At 43.1% G+C, this 23,060-nt stretch overlaps 2 protein-coding genes across 5 annotated transcripts in view; one reads left to right on the plus strand and one right to left on the minus strand.

The window, feature by feature from the left end:
• Nucleotides 1–10,910, plus strand: part of LOC110469914 (6-phosphofructo-2-kinase/fructose-2,6-bisphosphatase 4) — a 35,330-nt gene extending 24,420 nt beyond the window's left edge. Inside the window, exons 13-15 of one of the 3 annotated variants that reach the window (XM_021529130.1) lie at nt 96–160; nt 599–676; nt 3,299–3,565. In XM_021529130.1, the coding sequence (XP_021384805.1) occupies nt 96–160; nt 599–661 (128 nt within the window). In that variant the 3' untranslated portion in view covers nt 662–676; nt 3,299–3,565. Of the gene's footprint in view, nt 1–95; nt 161–598; nt 677–3,298; nt 3,566–8,118 lie in introns of those variants that run through there. The other 2 variants (XM_021529132.2, XM_021529133.1) reach the window with 2 other exon arrangements.
• Nucleotides 10,911–13,305: 2,395 nt separating this feature from the next.
• The window catches only part of PRKCD (protein kinase C delta), a 60,099-nt gene continuing 50,344 nt past the window's right edge, over nt 13,306–23,060 (minus strand). Inside the window, exons 9-18 of one of the 2 annotated variants that reach the window (XM_021529129.3) lie at nt 22,399–22,499; nt 21,172–21,268; nt 20,738–20,865; nt 19,904–20,077; nt 19,273–19,364; nt 17,700–17,762; nt 16,411–16,549; nt 15,411–15,599; nt 15,045–15,173; nt 13,306–13,836 (exon numbers count right to left, since the gene is read on the minus strand). In XM_021529129.3, coding sequence (XP_021384804.1) covers nt 13,678–13,836; nt 15,045–15,173; nt 15,411–15,599; nt 16,411–16,549; nt 17,700–17,762; nt 19,273–19,364; nt 19,904–20,077; nt 20,738–20,865; nt 21,172–21,268; nt 22,399–22,499 — 1,271 coding nt within the window. In that variant the 3' untranslated portion in view covers nt 13,306–13,677. Of the gene's footprint in view, nt 13,837–15,044; nt 15,174–15,410; nt 15,600–16,410; nt 16,550–17,699; nt 17,763–19,272; nt 19,365–19,903; nt 20,078–20,737; nt 20,869–21,171; nt 21,269–22,398; nt 22,500–23,060 lie in introns of both variants that reach the window. The other variant, XM_021529128.3, reaches the window with a different exon arrangement.

The following is a 23,060-nucleotide window of genomic DNA, read 5'->3' on the forward strand; positions in this document are numbered from 1 at the left end:
GTGATTAACCTTCACCATCTCAAAATTAGATTGTATCTTTATTATAACTTCACTTTCAAAGCAGATGTGTCTAAAAATGTGTTTTCTATCAACAGGATGTAAAGTAGAATCTATATTTCTGAATGTTGAAGCTGTAAACACACACAGAGATAAACCTGAGGTAAGACTATTTCTCAAATTGGAGAACTTGATGTAATGTATATTCTGAGCTGATTTCCATTGTCCTTGTGGCTAGAATCGATAGCTCAGCTGAGTGTATTTTATTTTACATATTTTATTACATTTTACATACATTTTACATACTTTGCTACTGGTTTACTGTGAGGGGGGAGCAAATCTCTCATTGTCTGAATTTATCTTATATGTGAGTTCTAGTGGAATGGTTTATCTTTGAGAAATGAGAATTTGAAGATGTGGTGTCAGGCTAAAAACTGTATAAAGTTCTGCCAGGCTTTGTCCCTCAGCAGAAGTAGGTGTAGCCCACAGTTGTGTTATGAATGCCACACCTATTCTGGGGAGAGAAATCAATCAGCTTTTTCATCCCTGCTGTCATTGCTGTATGAAAAAGAGGAATTGATGATGTCACCTGTGTTTTAAGCCAAAGCTGGAGAGGAAGACTAGATCTCGGGAAACAGCAGGACACCCGGGGGAAGGAAATTGAGCGTGTTTGTGACATGTAAGTGCAGAGAAGATGTCAGCCCATGGCAGCTCTGTGCCCTGCCTGCGTCAGGCTCTCTGTGCTCCTCAGTGTCCACCTGAGCTCAGGCTCACTCTGCTGCTTGTGCCAAGCTCTTCCTTTGCTTTAGCATCCAAGTTGTGTGAAATGTGTCATGGTTAAAGCTCTCTGGTTCCCTTGCAGATCCTCAGGCTCGTGCCACCAGGCATGGCACTGATTCCCTGCTGAGGTTAGGAGCAGTGCTTGCTGTTGACTTGGAAGTCAGTTTGATAACATGAGAAAAAAGGACTGTGTTTGGTGGTTTTCAGAGCAACAGTTCATAGTGAAAAAGAATATAGTGAGAAATGAGGTTTTATCTGTGTGTTCCACAAGGCACAGGACATAAAGTGCCTTTTGTAACCGAGGGTTCACTTTTGTACAGAATTCATGCTGGAATTCTTTGCTGAATTCTTCTGCAAAGAAGCTTTGTTTCATTGACCTGGGTATTCCAAGTTCTGAAAATACTGACTTTTGGACATTATCTCTTCAACAACTGCACTGCATTATCTCTTTTCTCCTTTTCCTGCTTTGTCATTCTGCTTTGCTGTTTTGTATCTTAGTTTGATTTATCATGTTTAGGAAATCAAGTCTGTGTTTTCACAGTCCATAAAGCTGGAGAAGCATATTGAAAAATCCATGAGGGTATCTTAGAGTAGTAGGCTGTGTTAAATAAGGTAGATGAACATCTTTAGCTCGGCAGATCAAAATATTGGTGCTGAATTTACAGCTTGCTAAAATGTTGCTGAAGATGCCAGTCCTCTAACTGAAGGGGTTTGTTTCAAGGAGAAAAGCTCTGCCTGAATCGCCAAGTGACTTTCCATGTCTGGCAAGTGATGTGGCCATGCTGGCACTGCTGTGGGGTGGCTCTATTCGGGTGCACATGGAGGATCAGGAAGACCCTTCCATTGCAGTGGGCTCAAAGACACAAAGACTGATTGGAACACAAATAAATTGAGTGCATGAATTTTATAAGAAGAAAAAAAGGAATATTAGCATTTTCCTAAAAACCCCTCAAATCCTCTTCTCCCTTTGCTCCAAAGGAAACCCAGGCTGGTGGATTATGGATGATGTTACACTGTTCAGGTAGTGGGTCTGAATTAAGGACCTAAGCTGGTCCTGTCTGCATTTAATTGCTGCTCAGAGGTCTGTGAACATTTCAAAAGCTTTCATTTAAATCACCTATGAAAATGTTAATTACTTCTGTAAAATTAAGTTTTCAAGTAGTCTGTTGAAGTGAAAGCATTTAATTAAGTACAGTGTCACACAACAGCATTGTTAAACAATGAAGCTATTGGACTGAGAATTGCCCAGTGTGCTGTTCTGTGACCCACCAGTCACTTGTAGTCTGTGCTCCAGAACAGTGCCCTCCTTTTGGCTCAGCTGAAAATGTCTATTTTCACATGGCATAAATGCAGGCAAAGCTTTGGGGTGTTTGTTTGTGGTATGTGTGAACCTCAAAGTACCATGGTGATTTGCCTGGAGCAGAATGAAACCTTGTGTTTGGTCAGCCTTGTAGTGGCTGAAGTTCTGACCTTTTCTAATGAAGGAGTCTATAGTCTTTTACAGAAAATAATTCAGGGGAGTTGCTTTAGCTGTTGTTTTCTGGCCCAGAGAAGGAACCCAGAAAGTGCTGGGCACCTCTGGCTTAGTCAGTGAATGACAGAGAGGGGATTAGTCATACCACATCTCCTTTTTTATTTTGTTGAGGGAACACAGGGGAGGGAGATGTTAGTGCAAGGTGAGCTGGCTTACCACAGTGCAGAACAAGCAGGACTAATGAATCCCATCAGCGTGAAGTTTGAAGAATTGGCAATGATTTGGCCTAAAATGGATCTTGTAAGGAACTTCAGAGCCATTTATCACGGTCTGCTCTCTTGGTAGGAGGGAGAACACCAATTGCACAGGCTTTGGGACTTGCAGGAGATGATGCCATAGCAGATATGATTCCTGTTTGGCTGCACTGGGGTCTTGTTTTCGTTCAGTTTTGAATAATTGAGTGCTGCACTGAATATCATCGTTTTTCTGCAGCCTCTGCAAAAGGAGGTGAGATCTAGTTTGTGTGATCAGCCTTGAATGGTTAAGGTGTCTGAGAACATATATTTCATTTTGTTAGAGGTGTTACATTGCCTATAATGCAGGCACATGTTAAAAGCTTTCTCTTGGCACAGAAGCACATGGCATATTCAGTGAAACAGTGAACATTGCTCAGTGAGATGTGTATGTGCTGAAGCACATGGTAAGGTGGTTTCCTGCTTGGGCCTGTAAAAGACTTCCTCCTAAACGTGACTGACTCGAGCTTTGGGTAGTGTTGTCAGCAATCGAGCTGTATTTAACTGCTCCTCAAAGGACTGTGAAAATGTCAAAAGCTTTTATTTTTGTTTACTGTAAATACATTTCTCTGCTGTCTCATTCTGGGACAGGGACTAGCTCTCAGTCTGCTGCATTCTTGGGGTGTGGGGGGCTGAAACCATCTCTGCTTCTCAATCAACCCAGCTGTGTACTTGTGAAGCGACCTGATTGGTGGTTTTTGTTGGTCTTACCTGCTGCATGATAAATATTCTCTGTATTTTTATTATTATACAGAATGTAGACATTTCCAGACCTACCGAGGAGGCTCTTGTAACAGTCCCTGCTCATCAGTGAATCCTGTGTCCTGACCAACTTTCGAACTTGGGTGCTGTTTCGTCCTGCTACTTCAAAATAAATTCAAAAACTAATCATTCCAATTGCTTTGAAATAAAAAAAAAAATAGCCACACCCAAACCAAACTCATAACTCAAACCAAATGTTTGTACAGCACATGACTTGAAAAAAATTATCAAATCACAATAAAATTGTTGCACTGGCTAATTTATTGTGGATGAGTTATCAAACCTTGATCGGCTCTCAGTGGAATGCTGGTTTTGTAAATTGCTGTAATTTAAATATCCTGCAGCATTAAGCTTTATTGTAATAGCCAGCAATCATTTAGTGTTAGCTGCAGTGTATTTATGAAAGCCATGAAACACAACATCCTGTGTGAGATAAGAAGGTCAGAATTTGTTTTGCCCAGCAGAGCACCAGTATTATCTGTTTCAAGGCCCTTGGGAGTGATTGGACTGCCATGTAGTATAAAATAACAACCCATAATTACTGTAAATCTCTAATCCCACTGATCCACAGCACTAGTGCTCTACATGTGCTAATTAAGGATGTGCTGTTGGAGCAGGTTAGCAAGTTTTCACTTAGTTCCAGGACAATTATTCAAAGAACAGGAATGTGTATAAATGTTCTTAATATACAACTTTAACAGCTGTTTTGCATTAATGAGGCTCTAGGGTTTGCCTAGAGAAGGGATTTAAAATTCCCTCTTTTCCTGCTTTGTGTGGATGTGGGTGCTGGAGCATGTACAGCTCTACCCCAGCTGCTGTGTACCCAGATTTTATGTGGGCTCCAAATAGCAGTGCTGACCATTCCAGAGCGGGGAAGCAGAGTCAGCCAGAGCATTTTGTAGCTGGGTACTGGCTCCAGCAGACACAGATCTCAAACCAACAGGGCATGAATCCCAAACTGGATGATAGGAAAGCTCCTTGCAGGAGGGAGGAGACTGCAGGCTGTGGGAGATGTGGTGCCTTGGTGCCTTTGCCACCGTGTTCCATGGGCTCCACAAGGCTGTGGGATGTGCCTGTGCCATGGAACATGTGTCATTGAGGCAAGGAAAGGCAGAAAAGCACTGAGCCTCACAACTGTCTTCTGAGGGGGACTTTAAGTAGTGAAAGTAAGCAGGACTGTGGTAAGTTTTTAGCTGTTAGGTTTCTCAGGTGGTATGTTTCTCCAAAACCAGGATTTTGGAAAAAAAAAAAGAAAAGTTAAATATTTACACTTCTAAAATGGTACTGAAGTCTTCATAAGTTTGTAGCAATTGGGAATGTTGTCATAACCAGACGACCTTCTGGCCAGGGAACCTCCTGCTGTGGTGGTGTGATCCTGGTGTGATGTAGGAGTGGTTGGTCACTTTCCATGTTTAATTGCTCCATGGTCTGGGCATGACCTTTGCTGTGAAAGGTGGCCCAGAGGAGCACCTGAGCCTGCTCTACCTCCTTGCACACAACAGTGGGTCTGGTTGCTCTTACCTGACAGCTGAGGTGACATCCTAAGGGATCACAGGGATGCTGGCCATAGCCAGGTATTGAGGAGCCACATGGAGACAGCTTGGAGTGCTGTCACCTCAGGCCACAGCTCAGGAAACACCATCCAAATGAAATTAAATGCATTGTATTTCTTATGGAGCCCAAACCTGTGCTGGCATCTGCTGCGGAAAAACTGAGTTTTGCTGCTTGAAAAAGGATGGTTTGGGCTGTCAGAGAAAATTGAGGGGGAGGATGACAGGAGCAGAAGCTTGGCCAGAGAGGAAAGCAAAGTTTGCCTGGCTCTGTGGCTGGTGGAGGTTGCAGAGGGAAGGGAAGCAGCAGGAGCAGCCAGGACCCTCCATTTCTGCCAGCTGCTGCCAGCCACATTTCCTGGAGCTATGTCTGCATGTTGTACTTTGCTGAGCACAGCACTCACTGTGCTGATGAGTGCCACAGAGTGAAGTGGATATTTAAAAGCAGACTGCTCTAAGGGGTCTCCTCTTACAGCAGGATTGCTTAGCAGCCCGTGCTCTGTCAGTAAAAGGAAGGCCTGATTCCGGATGGGAGGCTTGCTGAGGTGAAGCTGGCTGATAGAGTTCTGGATGTTTATATTGTGCTGTTTATTTCTATATTGATGGCTGTGCTGGCCCTTTTCACCAGAGGTTCCTCCTTTTGCTTGCAGGAGCCTTTCTGCAAGTTCTTCCCGTTCTGCTGTGAGATCACATGTAGCTGAGTCAAAGCAAAGCTGAAAACAAGGCCTGTCCTGTTGGAGACCCACAGCACTTTGCTGGGGGAGGCTCTGTCCTGTAGGACAAAAATGTCCAAAGGCCAGGGCATAATGAGAACAGCAAGAGGGTATAGGAGGGTATTTGAGTTAATCTGTGTACTTTCAGTCTTTCCAGGAAGGACTGGGTGAGATGGACTCTTGTGCAAGGCAGGGTCAGACTGCTCCTGCCTGGGGGAGCAGGCTCTGCAAACAGCCAGCTCCTGCTGGGGCTGGCCAGAGAAGAGGGTGAATGGCTGCGTAGAAACAGTATTTGGGACAGGTGTGTGGTTTTTATTCCTTCTCCTGTGTTTTCTGGGCTCTCCAGACAGTGTTGCTGCTGGTGTGGGGCTGTTCTCAGCATGGTCACTTGTCCAGGTGTGCTTTGGTGCCAGACAGTTGCAGGGACACCTTCTGGTCCCAAAAATAAGGCTGAAACCTCTGTCCCCTTTCTAAGCAGCAGCACTGTCCTTGTTGCATGGCTTTTCTCTCACAGTGCCCATGGCTGCTCTGAAAGTGGGTACAATCTCAGTTGCCATCATCTCATCTAATGGGATTCCTAAGAGTAGGAATCCACTTACAGTTAATGAGGATATTGGTTCCTTTCTAAGCCCCTGTTCATCTGTGCTCTCTCTGCTGGCTGTTGTGTTTGTTTAATAAATCCTTGGGGGTGTTTATCAGGGTTTATCCCAGTTTTCTTCCTTCAGTGTGTCAGTTCAGCACACTTTGCTTCCACAGGCTGTATTTACTCAAATGCAAGCTTTTTTTTTTGCTTTCAGCTTTCTTGCTTGCTTGTCAATATTCCCTTTGGGTCTGTCTTAGTTGTTAGAATGCTGCTTTTATCCAATTCTCTCATTCACTGAAATAAGCTGTATCTTCTGCTTTGCCTTAATCACCTCATTTCCTTCTAGCTTCATGTTTGAGCTGTCTACCTCTTGCTGCTTGTGGACTAATTTCCAGTACCTCTGGACTCCTGCATTTTGATGCTCCATTTCATGCTCCATTTAATGTTCTTTGAATCAACATCAGATGTTCAACTTAAGAGATTTCAGCCAGTATTCTGTGAGTGCCTGTGGAGACCTCTCAGCCATCCCAGGGTAATCCTGGGTATGTTTCATCAGTTGCTAAGAAAAACACAAACACACCAAATGCCATCACGTTCTGTTGGTTTGTTGTTTTTCTTTCCCTATAACCATGCAGAGTATGACTTGTTTCGCTAATTCCTTAGTTAGTTCTTAGCAGATACTGATGTTTTCCCCTTGCTGCAGAAGAGATGCTTCTTGTAGAAGCTGCTTTTTTTAGATAGGGTTGTTGCTTTGTTTTCTGTCAAAAAGATGTGAGTGGGTCAGGCTGTGTGCTGGTGGGTGCAGAGATTTCCAGTACCTGGACAACTCTGTCCAGCAGCATTTGCTGTGTGTGTTCCCAGAAACCTTGGTGTGGTATTCATGGTGGAAAATGAGGATTTACCCAAGGGCTTGAAGGCTGATGACAGAGGGGTCAGCCCTTGAAAGGGCTGTTGCAGATGTAGAACTGGTGAGGGCAGAGCAATGTTGGCAGAGTTCAGCGTCCAAAATGAATCTGGTGCTGATTGTTTATAGCCTGCTTTCATAAGAAATGGCTGAAAATCTAGAAACTGGGATTGAATTGCTTTTTGAGTGGATGAGTTTTGACTGATGGAGTTGTGTGTTTGCATGTGCTGAGAGGGCCCCTTGCTGTGTGCTCGTGGGGCTCTCCTTTCCCCACAGTTCAACTGGAGAGACTTGTTTTGAATGTAAACCCTAATAAAAGTGGATATAAAACCACTGGAGCATTCCCTGATGTCAGTGTGACATCTGCCACATGCCACGTGTACCCCAAAGTGCATTTAAACTTTATGTTACCAGCTCTTCAGGGAACACTTGATGTTACCAGCTCTTCAGGGAGTTACTCGGAGTTCTTCCAGTGATTTGGCTGCTCGCAGAGAGGATCAGGATTGGCTTTATGGCTCTTGGTGTTAAGGAATTATTTCCTGGAGTGTGCTTGGAACAAGGAGGGGAGAGCTTCCCTCCCTCAAGATTTTATTGATTCCTGTGTTGTTTATGGCCTTTACAGGGTTCTGGTTTTCCTTACACTACATGCATAAGGACTGGAGAGACAGTGGGTTAGAAAAATGGGGTTAAAACAGTGATTAAAGGAAAAAAGGTTTTAAAAGCTGTAACAGTGAGACCTGCATATGGTGTACAGGGAGCAATTGTCCTGCCAGAGCCGGTGTGATACAAGTCTGCATTTCACTGGCAGCAGAGATCCTGCTTTTGGATGTCTAGGGGGCTCGGTAAAGCTCCTGGCACTGGGACGAGGTCCAAGCCTGGTTCTGACTCCTGCCCGGGGCTGGGACCTTTCCTTGTGTTTTCCAGAGCATTTTGAGGAAAACAAGCATTACAACTTGCTCACCTTTTGTGTCGTGTAACTGCTGCGTGCTGAGTGAAAACCTTGGCTGCCTATCAGACCTCTGCTTTAAATATTTGGTTTTTTTTCTGTCTTTAAATTTGCAGAATGTAGGTGTGAATAGGTCGAGAGAAGAAGCTTTGAGGACAGTCCCCACCCACCTATAGCTGCAGCTCCTGGGGCAGCAGCCCTTCCTCCAGCAGCTCAGGGCCCGGTGGTGTCGGAGCAGGGCGGGATGGACGCGCCTCCCCTTCCCTTGGAGACATTTCGAATGTGATTCTGCTCCTTTGGACAAAACCTGTGCTCGTGGATAACTCAGAAGGTATCAGTGAAAAAGATTGTGGGGAGCAGAGCAGAGTTTTAGATTTTTCTCATGTAAATTTGTGCAGTTTCAGTGGGTTTTTACTGTTTGTGGATAATGCGAAGTGGTTAATTGCCCATGTTGATTTTACTGTCAGTTTTTAACTAGATTTTATTTTCTTTTTTAAGTGTTTTTTCTAAGAGTTCTCTTATTTTTACTGTGAATGATTGCCTAGAATTACATGGAGGTTTTTGATGACGTATTTAACATGGGCAAAATTCTACATTTTGAGCACTGGAGGCTTCATATTGCAAAGCTGCTTTAAATGGGGATGCCCATCAGCTCTGTTTTAAATTGAACTTTGGTCCTATGTCTTAAATTGAACTTTGATCCTGTGTTTTAAATTGAACTTTGGTTTGCCAGCCACAACTTAAAGTTTTTCTGAAGTTCACAAAAGAGATGTTCCCTTTGTAAAATCAAAGCATTAAAGCTGAATTTTCTACCTGGGAAATTCTGCTGTTTTAGCAAGATTTTAACACTTTCCTGAGACCAGGTGTATTTTGGAGGGCAGTGGGGACATGGGTGTGAGTGACAGCTGGGGAATGAATGGAGAGAGATGGAGAGAGACACATCCTTTCTACTGCAATTACAGGAGGGGATGAGCAGCTTTTCTGAGTCAGGAAGGGAGGGGAAAAGGATTGAGCCCAGTCAAGGGCTGGAAAAGCTGCTTGTCTTGTTAGTGTTGTCTTTATATTTTTAGAGTATTTTTGGAATGAATTTCAACATAAAAGTATATGTTTCTCTTTTATAGCCACATTTAATACGTACATCAGGAAACAGTACAGAAAGGTTAGGTGAGTTTAACCATTCTAACAACTCATGCAACAAAAACACCAGGTAAATTCTGAAATAATTTTAACAGGGCACACCTGCCTTGGAGTTTTTTGTATTGTTTTTTAAGCACCTTCCATCATCCCAATTCTTCGTTGCTCTTTTATGCCTAGTGAAACTCCAGTGCTAAAAATGGAATTTTCTGTGTCAAGGTCACAACCTTTTAACTGTACTAAATCAAAGTGTATTTTGTATGTATGTTACCAGACAACTGAAATGAGCTGCCAGCACTGCTGCTGGCTCTAGCTCTGCAATGAGGAGAACTATTCTTTGGTAGATGAACTGTGTTTTTCCTAAGGATTCTCTCCAATTAATTGAGCTTTTACCATGTGAATTGGTGGGGTTGTTTTGTTGTTTTGATTTTTTTTCTTTCCTGAATTCCTGTGTGAAATACCAGGCCCTGGTAACATAGTTTTGCGGGCAAGGGCTAAATTGTCTTTTGTTTGTGCAGGGTTTATAAAATAATGTGCTGCTGTTGTGATTACTTTTTCTTTTAAATAAGCTAAATTCAGCAATATATTCAGCTCTTGGAAGTAAGCCATAGTGCATTGCTGGGTTCTGTTTCAGAGGAGGAATGTGTAGGGTGCAGAATGACCAGAACACTTGCTTCAGGCGCTGCTGTCTAAAGCTTTGTGTGTGTGTGTTATGGTAATGCCATTTCAGACCTTTATTAATTCAGCTGTGCCCGTAGTTTGGGGTGAGGAGAGAGCCTGCCTGGCACTGCTCAGAGGAGTGAATTCATTGATGTGTGGTTAACAAGGCCACCTTTGTGGCACAACTGAAGGAGCAATTCCCCCTCCCACTGTGGTGTGAGAAAGCCAGGCTGTGCCCCAGGCAGCCCTCGCTCCTCTGCTGGGACAGGAGGGGTGGTTAAGCAGTTTTTACACTGAGAATGTCAGGATTTATCTGTAAAAATCCCAGAAGGCTGCATTAGAAAAGTGGGATTTTACTGGCAGATTACGAGCTCAGACCTGTCTGAAGAATTTTGGGTAGAAATGTTTTCCCCAGTGAGAGCTGAGCCCAGAGTTGCTTCTTTTTGCTGGTGAGCACAGCTTGAAGTGTCTCCTCCCCCCCTTTGTTTTACCTCTCTGATCTGTCAGAGGTGCTGTAACATCCTCCAGGCTACATGTTCTATGTAGAGTAGGTATTTTTATAGCCTGCTTTCAAATATACTGTGATGAGTGTTTTACTACAATGGGTGTTCAGTAAAAAGAGTTGTATAGAAGTGTAAATAAACTATTGTGCTGATACTTGAAGAGAAAAAAAAAATGAAGTTGTTGGTTCTACAGTAGGAAGGTACTAAATCAGTGACTGCATCTGACCGACTGGAGAGAGCAGGTGTAGATGATGAATGTAGATTTGAGCTGAATGTAGATTTGGAGTGGTGGGTTCCCCCAGGGTGTAACCCTAACTGCTGCTCTGGGAAGGCACAGTTAAGAGTTGCAGTTAATTGTCACTTTCTGTAAGCGTGTGTCCCCACTCCTGACAGAACAGTCACTGATGGGGAGGGGAAAACCCTTGTCCTGACCTTCTGTGTTTGTACTATTTGACTGCCTCTGTTCCGTGTGTGCCTGGCTCAGATGCAGTCTCTTGACTGGGATTAAACTGTCCTTTCTTACATCGTTGGCCTTCGTTGTGATCTTTCAGACAAATGTAATCATTTGACCTTTTATCCCAGTAATAAAGATCAAATGCTACCAGGGGCAATGATGTGTGTTTCTTTCCATGTCCCCTCCCAGTGGCTGAAGTGCCAGGTGAGTGTTCCTGAGCCTCAGCAGGGTTCCACAGCTCCCACAAGCTGGGTTTAGGGAGTTTAGATAGAAATTTAAGGATTACATTAATTCACCTTGTGGTTGCTTTACTGTGACAAGTAACTATGATTTAAGTAGGAAGCTCAATAATAGAGAAGAAGTTGGAAGAACTGGTTAAATAAATGCATGCCAGGATTTGCACATGATGGAGAGGAAAGGTAAGACTTTATTAGCTTTACCTGGTCACTGGGATTAAGATCTGCTCCACCCTCTCAGAGCTACACTGTTCTTACATTGTCTTGAACATGCTGCTGGTGTTTTGAGAAAGCTGAAACCCAACAGCCAAATGCTGCCTGTCAGTACAAGTATGTATGCAGAGGGGAGCTGGAGGGCATTACATTTGCAGGGGTACTTATCCTTCAAAATGACAGGAACAAAATTAATTACTGCTTTGTGCTTTTAGAATGATGTACTCACATTTTCATGTCTTGCTGATTGCAGCCCCCCAGGTGGTAACCACTTGTCTCTCTGCTAGGTGGGAGGAGTGTATTAATTGCTTTTTAACTCCACTGTGTATTTCTGTTTGGGGAGCAGGTAACTTCTTTCTTTGTTTTAGAGCTTTTAGGCTGTTTTCTGGACAAAATCCTTGAATAGCTGAAACTTCTGTAGTATGAGGATGACCCAGAGCCGATGGGTGAGTGAAGCCAGATGGTGCTCACAGGTGGCCCTGGGCTGCAGCAGTTCTGCAGGGGAGGTGGAGAAGCTCCCCAGGCTGTGGAGCTTTTGTGCCTGTGCTGTAACAGTGGTGCAGGACAGGGGCTGGAGGAGGGGTGGAGTAGCTGCTGTGCAGAGGAAAGGGATGTGTGCCCCCATGGCACGAGTGCAGTCGGGCACAGCTGTGGCAGCAGGAGATGCTCCTGGTACATCAGGCGGATGCCAGCTGGAAGAGTTGGCTGTGTGAAGCCTCCTGAGCAGATCTGGCACTCGTTACTCCAGAGCAAAGCAGGTGAGTACAGGGAGCCAGCATTCCCACAAGGAATATTTACTACTACTTATAGTTCATAACAGTCTCTTTGTGTGCAGATGCCCACTGCTGCTGACACCCACATTTGGAACTCCTTACCTAGAAATGCGTTCCTGCTCAGGTGTAACAGCACAGCACTCACCTTGGAAAGCAGAGTCACTTTCTGGTGACAAATGGCAAAGCAGGAGTGCCTCTGTAGGTTATGTGAAGGGGAAAAGCCCAGGTTCCTGCTCTCCCTGCAGCACCTTGCAGGGCAGTGCTGGTTCCCCTTGGACTGGGGTTGTTATGCAGGCCAGCCCTGGCTGTTTGGAAGTGCCAGCTGTGTTCTGCCCCTTCCAGCCTCGATCTGCTGCAGGCTCAGATGGCATCCAAGTCATGCTGGCATTACTTGAGTTGTAACAATAAGCTAGAGCTGTTCTTCAGGAGCTGAACAAAGGCAGTAGTGTATTTTTTTTTAATCTCTACAAAGTATTACAGCTTTCTGCTGCTCTTTCAGCAGGATTAACAGTCTGAAATTACCCAGAAGCTCCAGGGTGCTCCTAAGAGTTCTGTAGCATTCCATAACTCTTGGATGAACTGACACAGCTACATTTTTTCTGCCTGCTTAGTGTTGAGAAAAATCAAATCATTTGCAATAGTTTTAAAAGATACAGAAAGCTCCTGAGAAAGAAAGAAACCTTCAGCCTGAATTTTATGAGCTGACTGCAAGGTAAAGCATTTGGAAGGAGCTTTGCAAGTAATTATATTAGATTTTCTTTCTCTCTAAGGGCTAAAAATAAAAATTCAGAAGTAGGTGTTGCAAGACAGCAGGATCTGGTTTTGTGCCCTTCTAACAGCAAGCAGGAGGAGCCACAGCTGCTGTGTTACAAACAAGCAAATAAAACTGGAAGAAGAATTTGTGTTTGGCAGTTAAACAGAATAATTCCTCAAGCGGAGCAGGCAAGTAACTCTACAGTCATTACCTGGGTTCTGTCCTGCTGTGAATGTTGTGGCTGCTAGCAGGAAAGTGGCATTTAGTGACAGAACCCCACATTTCCAGGCAGGATGGGGCTGCTCTGGGGTGCTGAGGCCTTTTTGTCTCATGCTTGGACTGCCTTGGAATAGATTTATTTATTCAGCAAAAGCAGCCCTGAGCTGCTTACCACAGCAGCTGGTGTTACACTAGGAATATCTGCTTTCTCCTGACACTTCCTTTTGTTTAATTCACAAGAACAAATATTTTACGTAAGTGATCAGGGATGACCAAGCATTATTTTTTCACTGTGCTTTAAAGACCACTGGAGTTAAGTTGTATATTGTTAAAAATCATAAGAGCCATGAGCGAAAGTTAGATTAAATTTTCTTTTAATTGAAGACGAATAAAAGAACCAAGGGCTCAAACACATTTTAAAAAGACATCTTCTGTCCCCCAATGTTTTCTCTCGAGCAAAATATACAGCACACATGTGTATATATATATATATATATAACATAACTATATTCAAGTACCAAATAGAATTTACATTTTCCCAAACAGAGAAAATAATGCACATGATTCACATACCTTAAACCCAACCATGCATAAAAACACTGCCAATAAATCAGGAGTTGAACATAATTCATCACACTACTGTGTATTATTCTGAAGTATCGACGTCGTTGGAATGCATTAACACTTGGGAGTCTGTAACCCTGCTTTAAAGTCCAGCTGTTCAGAGACTTACTTGTTCAAGATCTGTTCAAATTTTGGGTTAATAAAAGAAAATCCATCAAATGCAGACTGATCCATGGATTCAATCAGGTTTTTGTCACTGTAAGACAATTTTGGCTTCTCACTCAGAAATTCTCTGTCAAAGTTGTTGTAGTCATTTGCTGATTTCTGTATTAGAGAGGGAAGACAGTTTGAGACAAACTTTATATTTCTTCAAGAAGAAATTAATTAAATACAAAATGTTGTGAAGTTAAAAGTCTTTTAGCTCCCTCCCTCCTTCCCCTGCTTTAGAGAAAAAAAATCTCATTTTAACCTATTTTAACAAGACTATTAAGACTGTAACTGGGCACTTTCTTATTGTTCATTGGAAACCAACAGAAAACCCAAATCCCAGGTTGCTTTGCAGAAGAAACCTGGATTTGGGATAACACTGGGTTATTATCCAAAGATTATCTGTTGACAAAAGCAATGCAGCGTTAACTTACACATCTGATCAACATTTCTTGCCCTTAACCAAAATGTTTAAATTCCTGAGAACATTATACAGGCTGTACTTGTTCAGAGAATAAAGCAATGCCCTGTAGCAGCTGTTTTGTGTTTAATAAATATTCATGTAACTACAAACTGTTCTACACTCTTAATCACCAAAGATTTCCCCCTTCTCGGGGAACAAGCAACACAAAACCTTGTGTGTTTGAAGGGGACAGCTGTCCTCCATAGAGGAGACACTGTTTTAAAGACACTGCTGCCTGTTCTAGGAACAGGCTGGAGAAACACTGGTTTGGGTTTTTAACCATATGAGCTGAAGCAGCCTCATCCCACTGTGATACAGATTGAGTTACAGTCTGTTCTGGAGGTGCTTTTTCAGGTCACATCAGACATGTACATAAATTCCAAGTTCAGTAGCTTAGAGAATGCTGCTTCTTGCCCCCTTGGAGATGCTGAGTGAATTTGAAGCAGCAGAGTTTTAATTCTTCCACAGAGTGCCTGCAGTAGGTAGCAGCTGAGCAGCCTGGAGCTACTGCTGCTCCTCCCATGTTGTATTTTAGAAAAGCAAAGTGCTGTGAGGAGCTGTAAACATTCCAGTGCAGGGGAGGAATGGAGATCAAACTATTGGTTTTCCTGAATATTTCATCCATAAAGCTCCTTGGGAGCAATAGGAAGACAGTCTTAACAGGAAGATCTCAGGGCAGTCAGAGGAGTACAGTGCACCTGTGTATAACTGAACCATCCAAGAACAGCAGGCTTACAGATACATAACTTTCTCATTTGTAAGATGTGAGGAGGAGATGACAGTGGGATCCTTTGTGCAGGTACAGAATTCACCCCTTACCCCTGGGCTGCTGTTTACTAAGAACAAAGAACAGCCCACTTACCACTTTTGGCCTGAAGGGAGGGTCCACCTCCCTCTTCTCTAGTGCTGTCCAGTTGATTGTTTTGAAGAAAGGATGGTCTCTGATATTCCCAGTGACCCCAAGTCGTTTTGCTGGATCCCTTTCAAAGAGCTGCAGGAGAAGACAGACACCCAGTAAAGAGCTGCTCCAAAGGTACATGGCAATGGAAGAGTTACAGGTATGGTGCTCAAACAACTAAGGGTGCTGACAGCAAACAGAGCATTAGGAATTAATCTGCCCTGGCTTTCCCTTTGTAAGAGCAATTTGTTGATAACAACTCTCTTAATAGGAGATTTGTCTCTGCCTGCACAGAGACAGTACCAGGACCCCAAGGATCATCAGTCCTACCTTTTCTAAGATATCCTTTGATTCCTTGGTGATCCAGCGTGGGTAGTGAGGGGTGTCCACTCGGATCGACTCGAACAGCTCATCTTCATCGTCCCCATGGAAGGGGGACTGGCCGATCAGCATCTCGTACAGCAGCACCCCAAAGGACCACCAGTCCACAGAGAACGTGTACCGCAAACCCTGCAGGATCTTGGGCCCACAGGAGAGTGCAGGTAAGGGGCAAGAAGCAGCAATATATCCCAAAACCCAGATTTTTCAAGAGGTATTTCAAGAGACAATCTTTAATGACTAGAGCACTTCAGGGAAAAATAAAAATCCATCTCTCTGGGAAATTGTGGACAGTGATGCTGAGCTGTGGTTTTACCCTAGGCTGCTGTTTGTGGGAATGTGGCCAGCTCCACAGACAGGTCTTTACTCTCATTCAGAAATTTTCTCCCTTAACTTTAAATAACCACAGACTTAAAAAAACATCCTCTCTAGTTTCTTTACAAGATGAAGGGAGAAGCAAATAGTGATGCAAAGTAGATTCCTACAGAAGTCTTTGACATAATTTATAGCTTTAAAAGCAAAATACCTTAGTTGAGCTGCTTCACAAATGAGGTTTTTAAAAAAAAAATCCAGAGAATTAAACTCTCTGAGAGTCCCCTTAAAAGCTCCTTTTGTTTTGAATTTTGGTTGTTTGCACAGGCTCAATTCTCTTCTCCATCTGCAGTGCACATATAGATTCATTCTGCAGGAGCCTCATGGATGTGCTGGCTACACCTAACTCCCATCTCTTGACCTGAGCAGTTTAACTTTCCAAACCCACATTTTTTTTAAACTACAGCTACAGAATATTTTAAAATCTCAAGTAGCTTCTATAAAAAAAAACAGATACAATTTTTTGCTCTAATTTTTGCCTCTAATTAGACTTGGACCTTTTCTTTTCACAAACGTGGTGAATCCCAGCAGCTCTTGTGCCATCAGGGCACTAATCCAGCAGTGTCTGTGCCATACTGACCTCGGGAGCGATGTAGTCAGGTGTCCCACAGAAAGTGCTCGCCTTGTTGTCACCAACAACGTTTTCTTTGCACATTCCAAAATCAGCTATTTTGATGTGGCCTTCTTTATCAAGCATCACATTGTCCAGTTTTAGGTCTCTGCAAAAAGTGTTTTTAAAATGTTGTACTTTAAGTAGTTTTTGTAATCAGATGCACACAGTTTGTTCACTGGTAAATACCTCTCTAACTGCACACACAAAAGCTTTTCCAGAAAAATAATCATCCATCAACACAATCCATCCAGAATGGTACTTCTGTGCTTTAAAGGCATGAGGGACAAGGGAAGAATTCTCTCTTGTCAAAGAAAAGAAGAGGCTGAGGTGCAGATATAGAATGTGACTGTATAATCCTCCACATTTGCTTTCAGATACAGAAGCACAACCAGAGCTTCTGCTGATGCTGGAAGATGGTGAGAGTTAATGCCCCAGCAGCTGACACAGCAGTGCTGCTCCAGGGCTCAAAAGGAGGATTGTGCTGGATTCTGAGAGCCTTTGGCAGAAATTTGATTGTTTGAAACCTGCCCAACTCTTAACACTACCTGTGACTTGCTTCTGGTTACAGCACACGCTCATGGGTTGTGGCAGTGCCTGTGCAGGGTCCAATTCATGTCTTTTCTCAGAACAACACTATTCAACCAAGAGCGAGCTTTTTTTCCCAGCAGTTTCCAAAAGCTACATTCCCTCCCTTTGACCATGCTGCATTTTTGTCCATCTGGCTGCAAATGCACATACCAAGGAGGGCAGGCTGAAGAGAACTGAACAGCCCTCTCCCTCCCTGAAATAGAGCAGGGAATTTCACATAAGAACAGGGCAGTCTTTTCTCCCGGGTAACTGAAGTTCCCAGTACCAGCAGTAGATCAGGATTTGGCCCTTGATGCTTCAACCTGGTGAGGCAGAAGCATCAATGTTGTGGTTTCACAAGAAGTCACAAGCAGGGAACTTTCACCTTGGTGGTTTGCTCAAGGAGCCCCTCCCTCACCTCCACACTAAATGGACTCATGATTTGAAGGCAGTGTTTGAAAATAACTGAAACAAAACTCCTTTTGTGTAACAAAAATCCCATGCCATCATTCCAGTTGCCGAGGAAAAAACCACACAAATAAAGATTAATCTCAGGCATGTTAATGGCCTTGGAACTACATCAGATCTCTGACAGACAGCTTGTGTTTGTTACATCAGTCAGGAATTCAAAGATGCGTGAAGTGCTAGGACAATTCCCAGGTCCCAGCCTGGAGCTCGCTGGTACTCACCTGTAAATAATGCCTTTGCTGTGAAGAAACTGGAGCCCACATAAAATTTCAGCTCCATAAAACCTGAAAAGACCAAAACATACTTTAATCTTTGCTCGGTTAAAACAGTCAGTGCAGGTAGCCAAAATAATGCTGTGGGCATCTTTTCATGGAGTGAGAAGCACTGTACACATCTTTAAATGCCAGTGTCTGTGTGTTTCTGCAGCCAGATGCTGTAACCTGCAAGGTGATCCCTTCACCACACATCGGCAGTGTCCAACACCAAACAGCAGAGGGGACAGCAGCAATTGCTGTGAGGCTTCATCCCACTTCCTCAGGGAACACCGTCCCTGTCCTCCTCCTTGATAACTCTTTGTGTGGTTTTAGGGATAGGCACGTGTCTTTTGAAAAGCTACTGGGAGCTCAGCCCTCCAGGATTGCTGCAGGAGGGACTGGGCACCAATGGCAAGGTTAGAATTGGGCCTCACCCGTCTCCCTCTGCACCTGCCTGGCCACAACAGACACACTGAAAATGCCATCACTTCAGGGGCACTCTCCTCAAAGGAAAGAGTGATATCTAAGGGACATGAAGGAAGATCTGAAAGAATGCTTCCCTCTGCCCCTAAAAGCACACTTTTTTTTAAATTGGAAAAATACAAAACTATTTCAATTTCTGTATAGCAGATGAATGTTGGTCCAAAACAAAGAGCACAGAATATAACCAGAGAGAATGCCAGATGCACAGATGTTTCCTGGCATGCAGGTAAGATGGAGGGACTTTGTCCACATTTTTGCTGGGGAGAGTGGGAAGGGAGCTGACCTGTACCACTGGCTGCTGTTGATCCCAGACTTCTTGTGATCCCATCCACTCAGCAATTCTTAGCACAGTGCCAGTAACAGAAGTAATTTTCCTGGAGCTTACAGACAGGTCCAGTACTCTGCACTGTTACTTTTTAAGGCTTACATGCCACCCCTTCAATGATGGCATTACAACACCCATGGGTTTGGATGACAGAAGCAGAAACCAACCTCAATCTAAAAATGATAGCTGAGGTAACAATAATACAGTATTTTTGCATCCTTTAAAGATCACTGGAGCTGAAAACTTAAGTCATAGATAACTAACACAAGTGCACTTATTAAACAAAGTGCTTACCCATTTAATCAGCATCTCATGGAATATATGGGTTTTATTGTATTATCCTCTCAATTTAGCAACAGCAGTAAATAAGTGTTTAACTTTTCTCCCTATGCTGTTTTCCAATTTTTTCCATCAGAATACTGTCCTAAAGTACACTGAAGCTGTGCCTTTTGCTTTTCATGTTGGCTCATGTTGCAATTTATTTTGCACCTTCAGGAACAAGCACCCCATAAAGTACAAGATCACACTGTAAATTCAAAAAGCCCAACTCCACACATCATTAAGTGAACTTCATTGTATTCAACCAGTGCCTAGAAACATATTTTCAAACATCAGCCACTGAAACTTGACTGCAGGTAAGTGGGGGGGGGCACAGAACCAGAAGCCATAAACCCAGAGATGAAATGGGGTGAGGAATGAAGGGAGGTGGGGAAGGAAGGGCTGAGGACTCACGTTGCTCTGTAGAGGTCGAACCGCCCCTTGTCTTGGATGTGGAACATCAGGTCTCCCCCATTCAGGAACTCCATCACGAAGAACAAATGATCCTTTAGCAGATAACCAGGGAATGGAACAATTACTGATGCTATCCAACCATAAATGAAGTAGAAATGTACCTCTCCAGGGGACCAAGCAGCCACCTCCCTCTTCTCCTGAAGGATTTTTAGTTTCATGCATCCCTGTGAGGCTCCAACAGAGTTGAGTGGCCTGGTCTTGTAGTAAATATAAATACCTGATCCTGTATTCTGTGGGTCTCTAGGCTTAATACTCACTGAAACAGACCTACTGATTTCAATCTGTGACAGTCATCCTTTTCCCCTCACCAAGGGTAAAGCTCAGATTAAGGACTTAAATTAAACTCCTTATTCCAGACTGCATAGATGTTTTTCTGATTTTATTCTGTCTTCATCAAGGTATGTTTGGGCATACTCATATTTACTTTCCACTAGGCCCATGAATTGCACAGAGTGCAGGAAAAGGATGTTTAATTCTTGCATTACTAAATTACTTTAATTTGACTGCTGGTATCAGCATCCATTAAAGGTTCAATCTGTTGTGCTGCTGTCACCATTTAAATTTTTCTTACCTTTGTCTGAAATGTGCAGTAAAGATGTGTGAGAAATGGATTTTCCCAGGCAAGGGCCAGGACCCTCTTTTCCACCATAGTACATTCCACATCATCATCAATTAGCACCACGTCCTTTTTCAGAGCTTTGATAGCAAAGAATTCGTTCTTCCCTTTCAGCTCTGCAAGCAGAACCTACAAAAGATAAAAGATGAGAGTACAGCACGTGTAGGAAAGACTGGTGCTGATTTATCAGTGAGGGAAAGCCAAAGGTGTTCATAGCAGGTGCACTGACAATTATAAAACGCATTTGCATGGGAAAGATGAGGGAGGTTTGGGAAGCTGCAGCTGCTGGACACAGATGAGGAGATGGGGTTCAAGGACCATGTACCACAGGCAGTTTTTCTGTCAATGCCTTGGGAGTGTGTGAGCAGCAGCCATGCAAGCCTGGTCTGTCACTAGAGCTGCAGTTTCAGAGGCAGCAGGGCAGAGCCCGTGGAGGTCACACTGCTCTCCCACACATCCCCTGCCACTGCACTGGGGCGTTGTGAGGCTGTTTCTATGTGGAGGGAACAGAACTAAAACATCCATTTGCACTGGGTATGTGCATTAAAGGGCAATTCCTCTGCCTCAGTACTAAACACTGACAAACTGCTGGGCACAATGAATCACTTTGGGGTTTACACAAGATGCAGCTGATGAATTTCCAGTGTCTTTGACAAAGATGTCTACATACAATTCTTTTAGAAGATTACTGACCCAAAAAGCTGTGAGACCTGTCTGGTTAAAGGAAAAAAAAAAGTCACATTGCAGATCAAGCCAGGCAGACACCTGAACTCTCAGTTTGTCACTTACCTTTCCAAAGCTTCCTTTCCCCAGCACCTTGTGGAAGACAAAGCTGTCTATGTTGAATTTTCTCCTTGCAGCTCTTGGCACTGGTTTGGTTGTGTTTACCTCCCAGAGCTTATCGTACTCGCTGTTATCTGCTGAGCAAAACAGGGAGGGAAAATTCAGGGGATGCAGGAACCCTGCAGGACTCAGAGCCCTGGGTAAGAATGAGGTACTGACACAGCATTTCAATGCATCTGCTGCTGGAATTACAGGTGAACCCAAACATAAGGGACAAGTCCTGTGTAAGCTTTTCATGTGGCCAAGAGAAAAGAAGAAGGAAGACATGCTGCTTTTCTTAACAGGACTTATTAAAAAAATTGTCTAACACAATTAATTAATAACTTCTTAAACTATCTGGTAGGTAAGTGGCTGTATTGAAACATTGTTTGTTCCCTTACCTGTTGTGTCTCCTCCAGGAGCTTTATGTTTCTTATCAAAATCTTGATAAATACCAACACTTTCTACAGATCCAGAATCAGACCTTCGTGTAGATTTCTGGGGAGAAGGGGAACATTTGAATTTATATTAGCACTGTTACTTTAAAAATAGAGTAATAGCTTTAAATGTAACATGATGGCAGCATAAACATTTCTTTTTAATTATTAACTCCCAGAATCTTTTTTCAAGAAGTTTGGTTCACAGACTATTTAGTCACCTCCTATGCAGCTTCACATCAGTCATTTGCTTTATTTCCTTCACTGCAAGAAAATAAGTCACTGAAATTCCTGAACAGTCTATGTTCCATTTTCATTGTGAAATTATTCAAGGTATAATGGTTTCAACCACAGTGGAAAGGATGTGAACTGTGGGAAAATGTCCCCTTGGATGTCTGTTCATGTGAAAGAGGAGAAGGGAATCACTGTTTTACTGACCTGCTGAAGTCCTTTCTGGATGTGACATCTGTCCTTAGCACAGGGAAACAACGTTTACATATGGGAGATCCCTGAGATCAAATTTCAGTAATGAAAAGATTGAGCTCCTGTGTCATGAGAGCGCTGCCACAACAGCTTTCACTGTTTTCAAAGTAAATATCCTGGGAAAGCTTAGGAATACACATCTCAAAGGAAGCACTGTTGGCTTTTGTGATATATTTTCCTGTTTTATTTCAGAGCTTGTGTCTGAATCTTTATTTGCAGAAGCTGGCCACAAAAGAATTGTGCTGCAGCAGGAGATGAATGATGCAAGCTATGGGGCCAGCATTAATTCAGTGTTTTTCTGTTTGTATATATATATATGAATTAAAAATGAGACTATCTGGTACAGTTCTCCTTATTCATTTAATTTTATCATTCAAGTGGAATTTTAAAGTTGAAGTGTGTAAAAACAGATTTTCAGCATTCCACTGATTAACCCATTGAACAGAAAGGAACAGAATAATCTTGGCACTGCAGAAGAACAAAATTGGATTTCAGGGAGCCACACACCTTTTAAAAAATTGTTTAGAGTAGCATACCCCTTCCCTATTTCAGTTTCAGGCTATTGATATCTTTGTTAGTCTCTGTAAGTGTCAAATTAAAAAAGACAAAGGTGTTTTTTCCAAATACAGTTTCCAATAAAAGACGATGTGGAAACCCCCAAATGCTCTGAAAACAAGTAATTACCTGAGAAATGGCAATAAAGCTTACCTGGCTAACTTGATTTAAAGCTTCAGCTAGCAACTTCTGGTTTATTCCACATAAGTTTGCCACCTTCTTCTGGCACTTATGATGCACGTTCATCCCACATTCTAGAAGAAATGTAAGGATTGTTATCAAGCATCAGGAAAATACTGACATTACAACAAACAGGGCTGTTCTGTGCAGTTCAGAAACCTTTTTTTAAGACTAGACTGGACATGGACCTGCCATTGCTACCAAAATTGCAGTTTCTATCCTTTAACACAATGAAGGCTAAAAAAAGGTTTCACAAGGGAAAAGCCTCTAATCATCATTACTTTATTCTCAAAACCTGTGACAATAAGGATAATACTGCTTTTTTGTGGGAGAATTATAAAAGCAGTATTTGCAGTAAACGCTTTGAATGCACTTTGAGATGCTACGTTGAGTCAGTCTCCAAATTTCAGCTATTCCCAAAGCAGTAATTTTGATAATGCTCAAGATTACACCTCTGCAGTGTTTCCTGACTCCTTCAGCAGCTCACCTAGGCTAAGCTGTCCCACGAGCCCAGTGCTTCTGTCTCCTTTGTACAAAAGCTTTTTAACCCCATATGGACGAGACGAATCCACCCTACACGACTCGCGTGGAAAGGCACAGTGTGCACCACCAGCAGTCCCAGTGGGGGAACACTG

The sequence above is a fragment of the Lonchura striata genome, chromosome 12, assembly GCF_046129695.1.
Source record: "Lonchura striata isolate bLonStr1 chromosome 12, bLonStr1.mat, whole genome shotgun sequence".
NCBI classification, from domain to species: domain Eukaryota; kingdom Metazoa; phylum Chordata; class Aves; order Passeriformes; family Estrildidae; genus Lonchura; species Lonchura striata.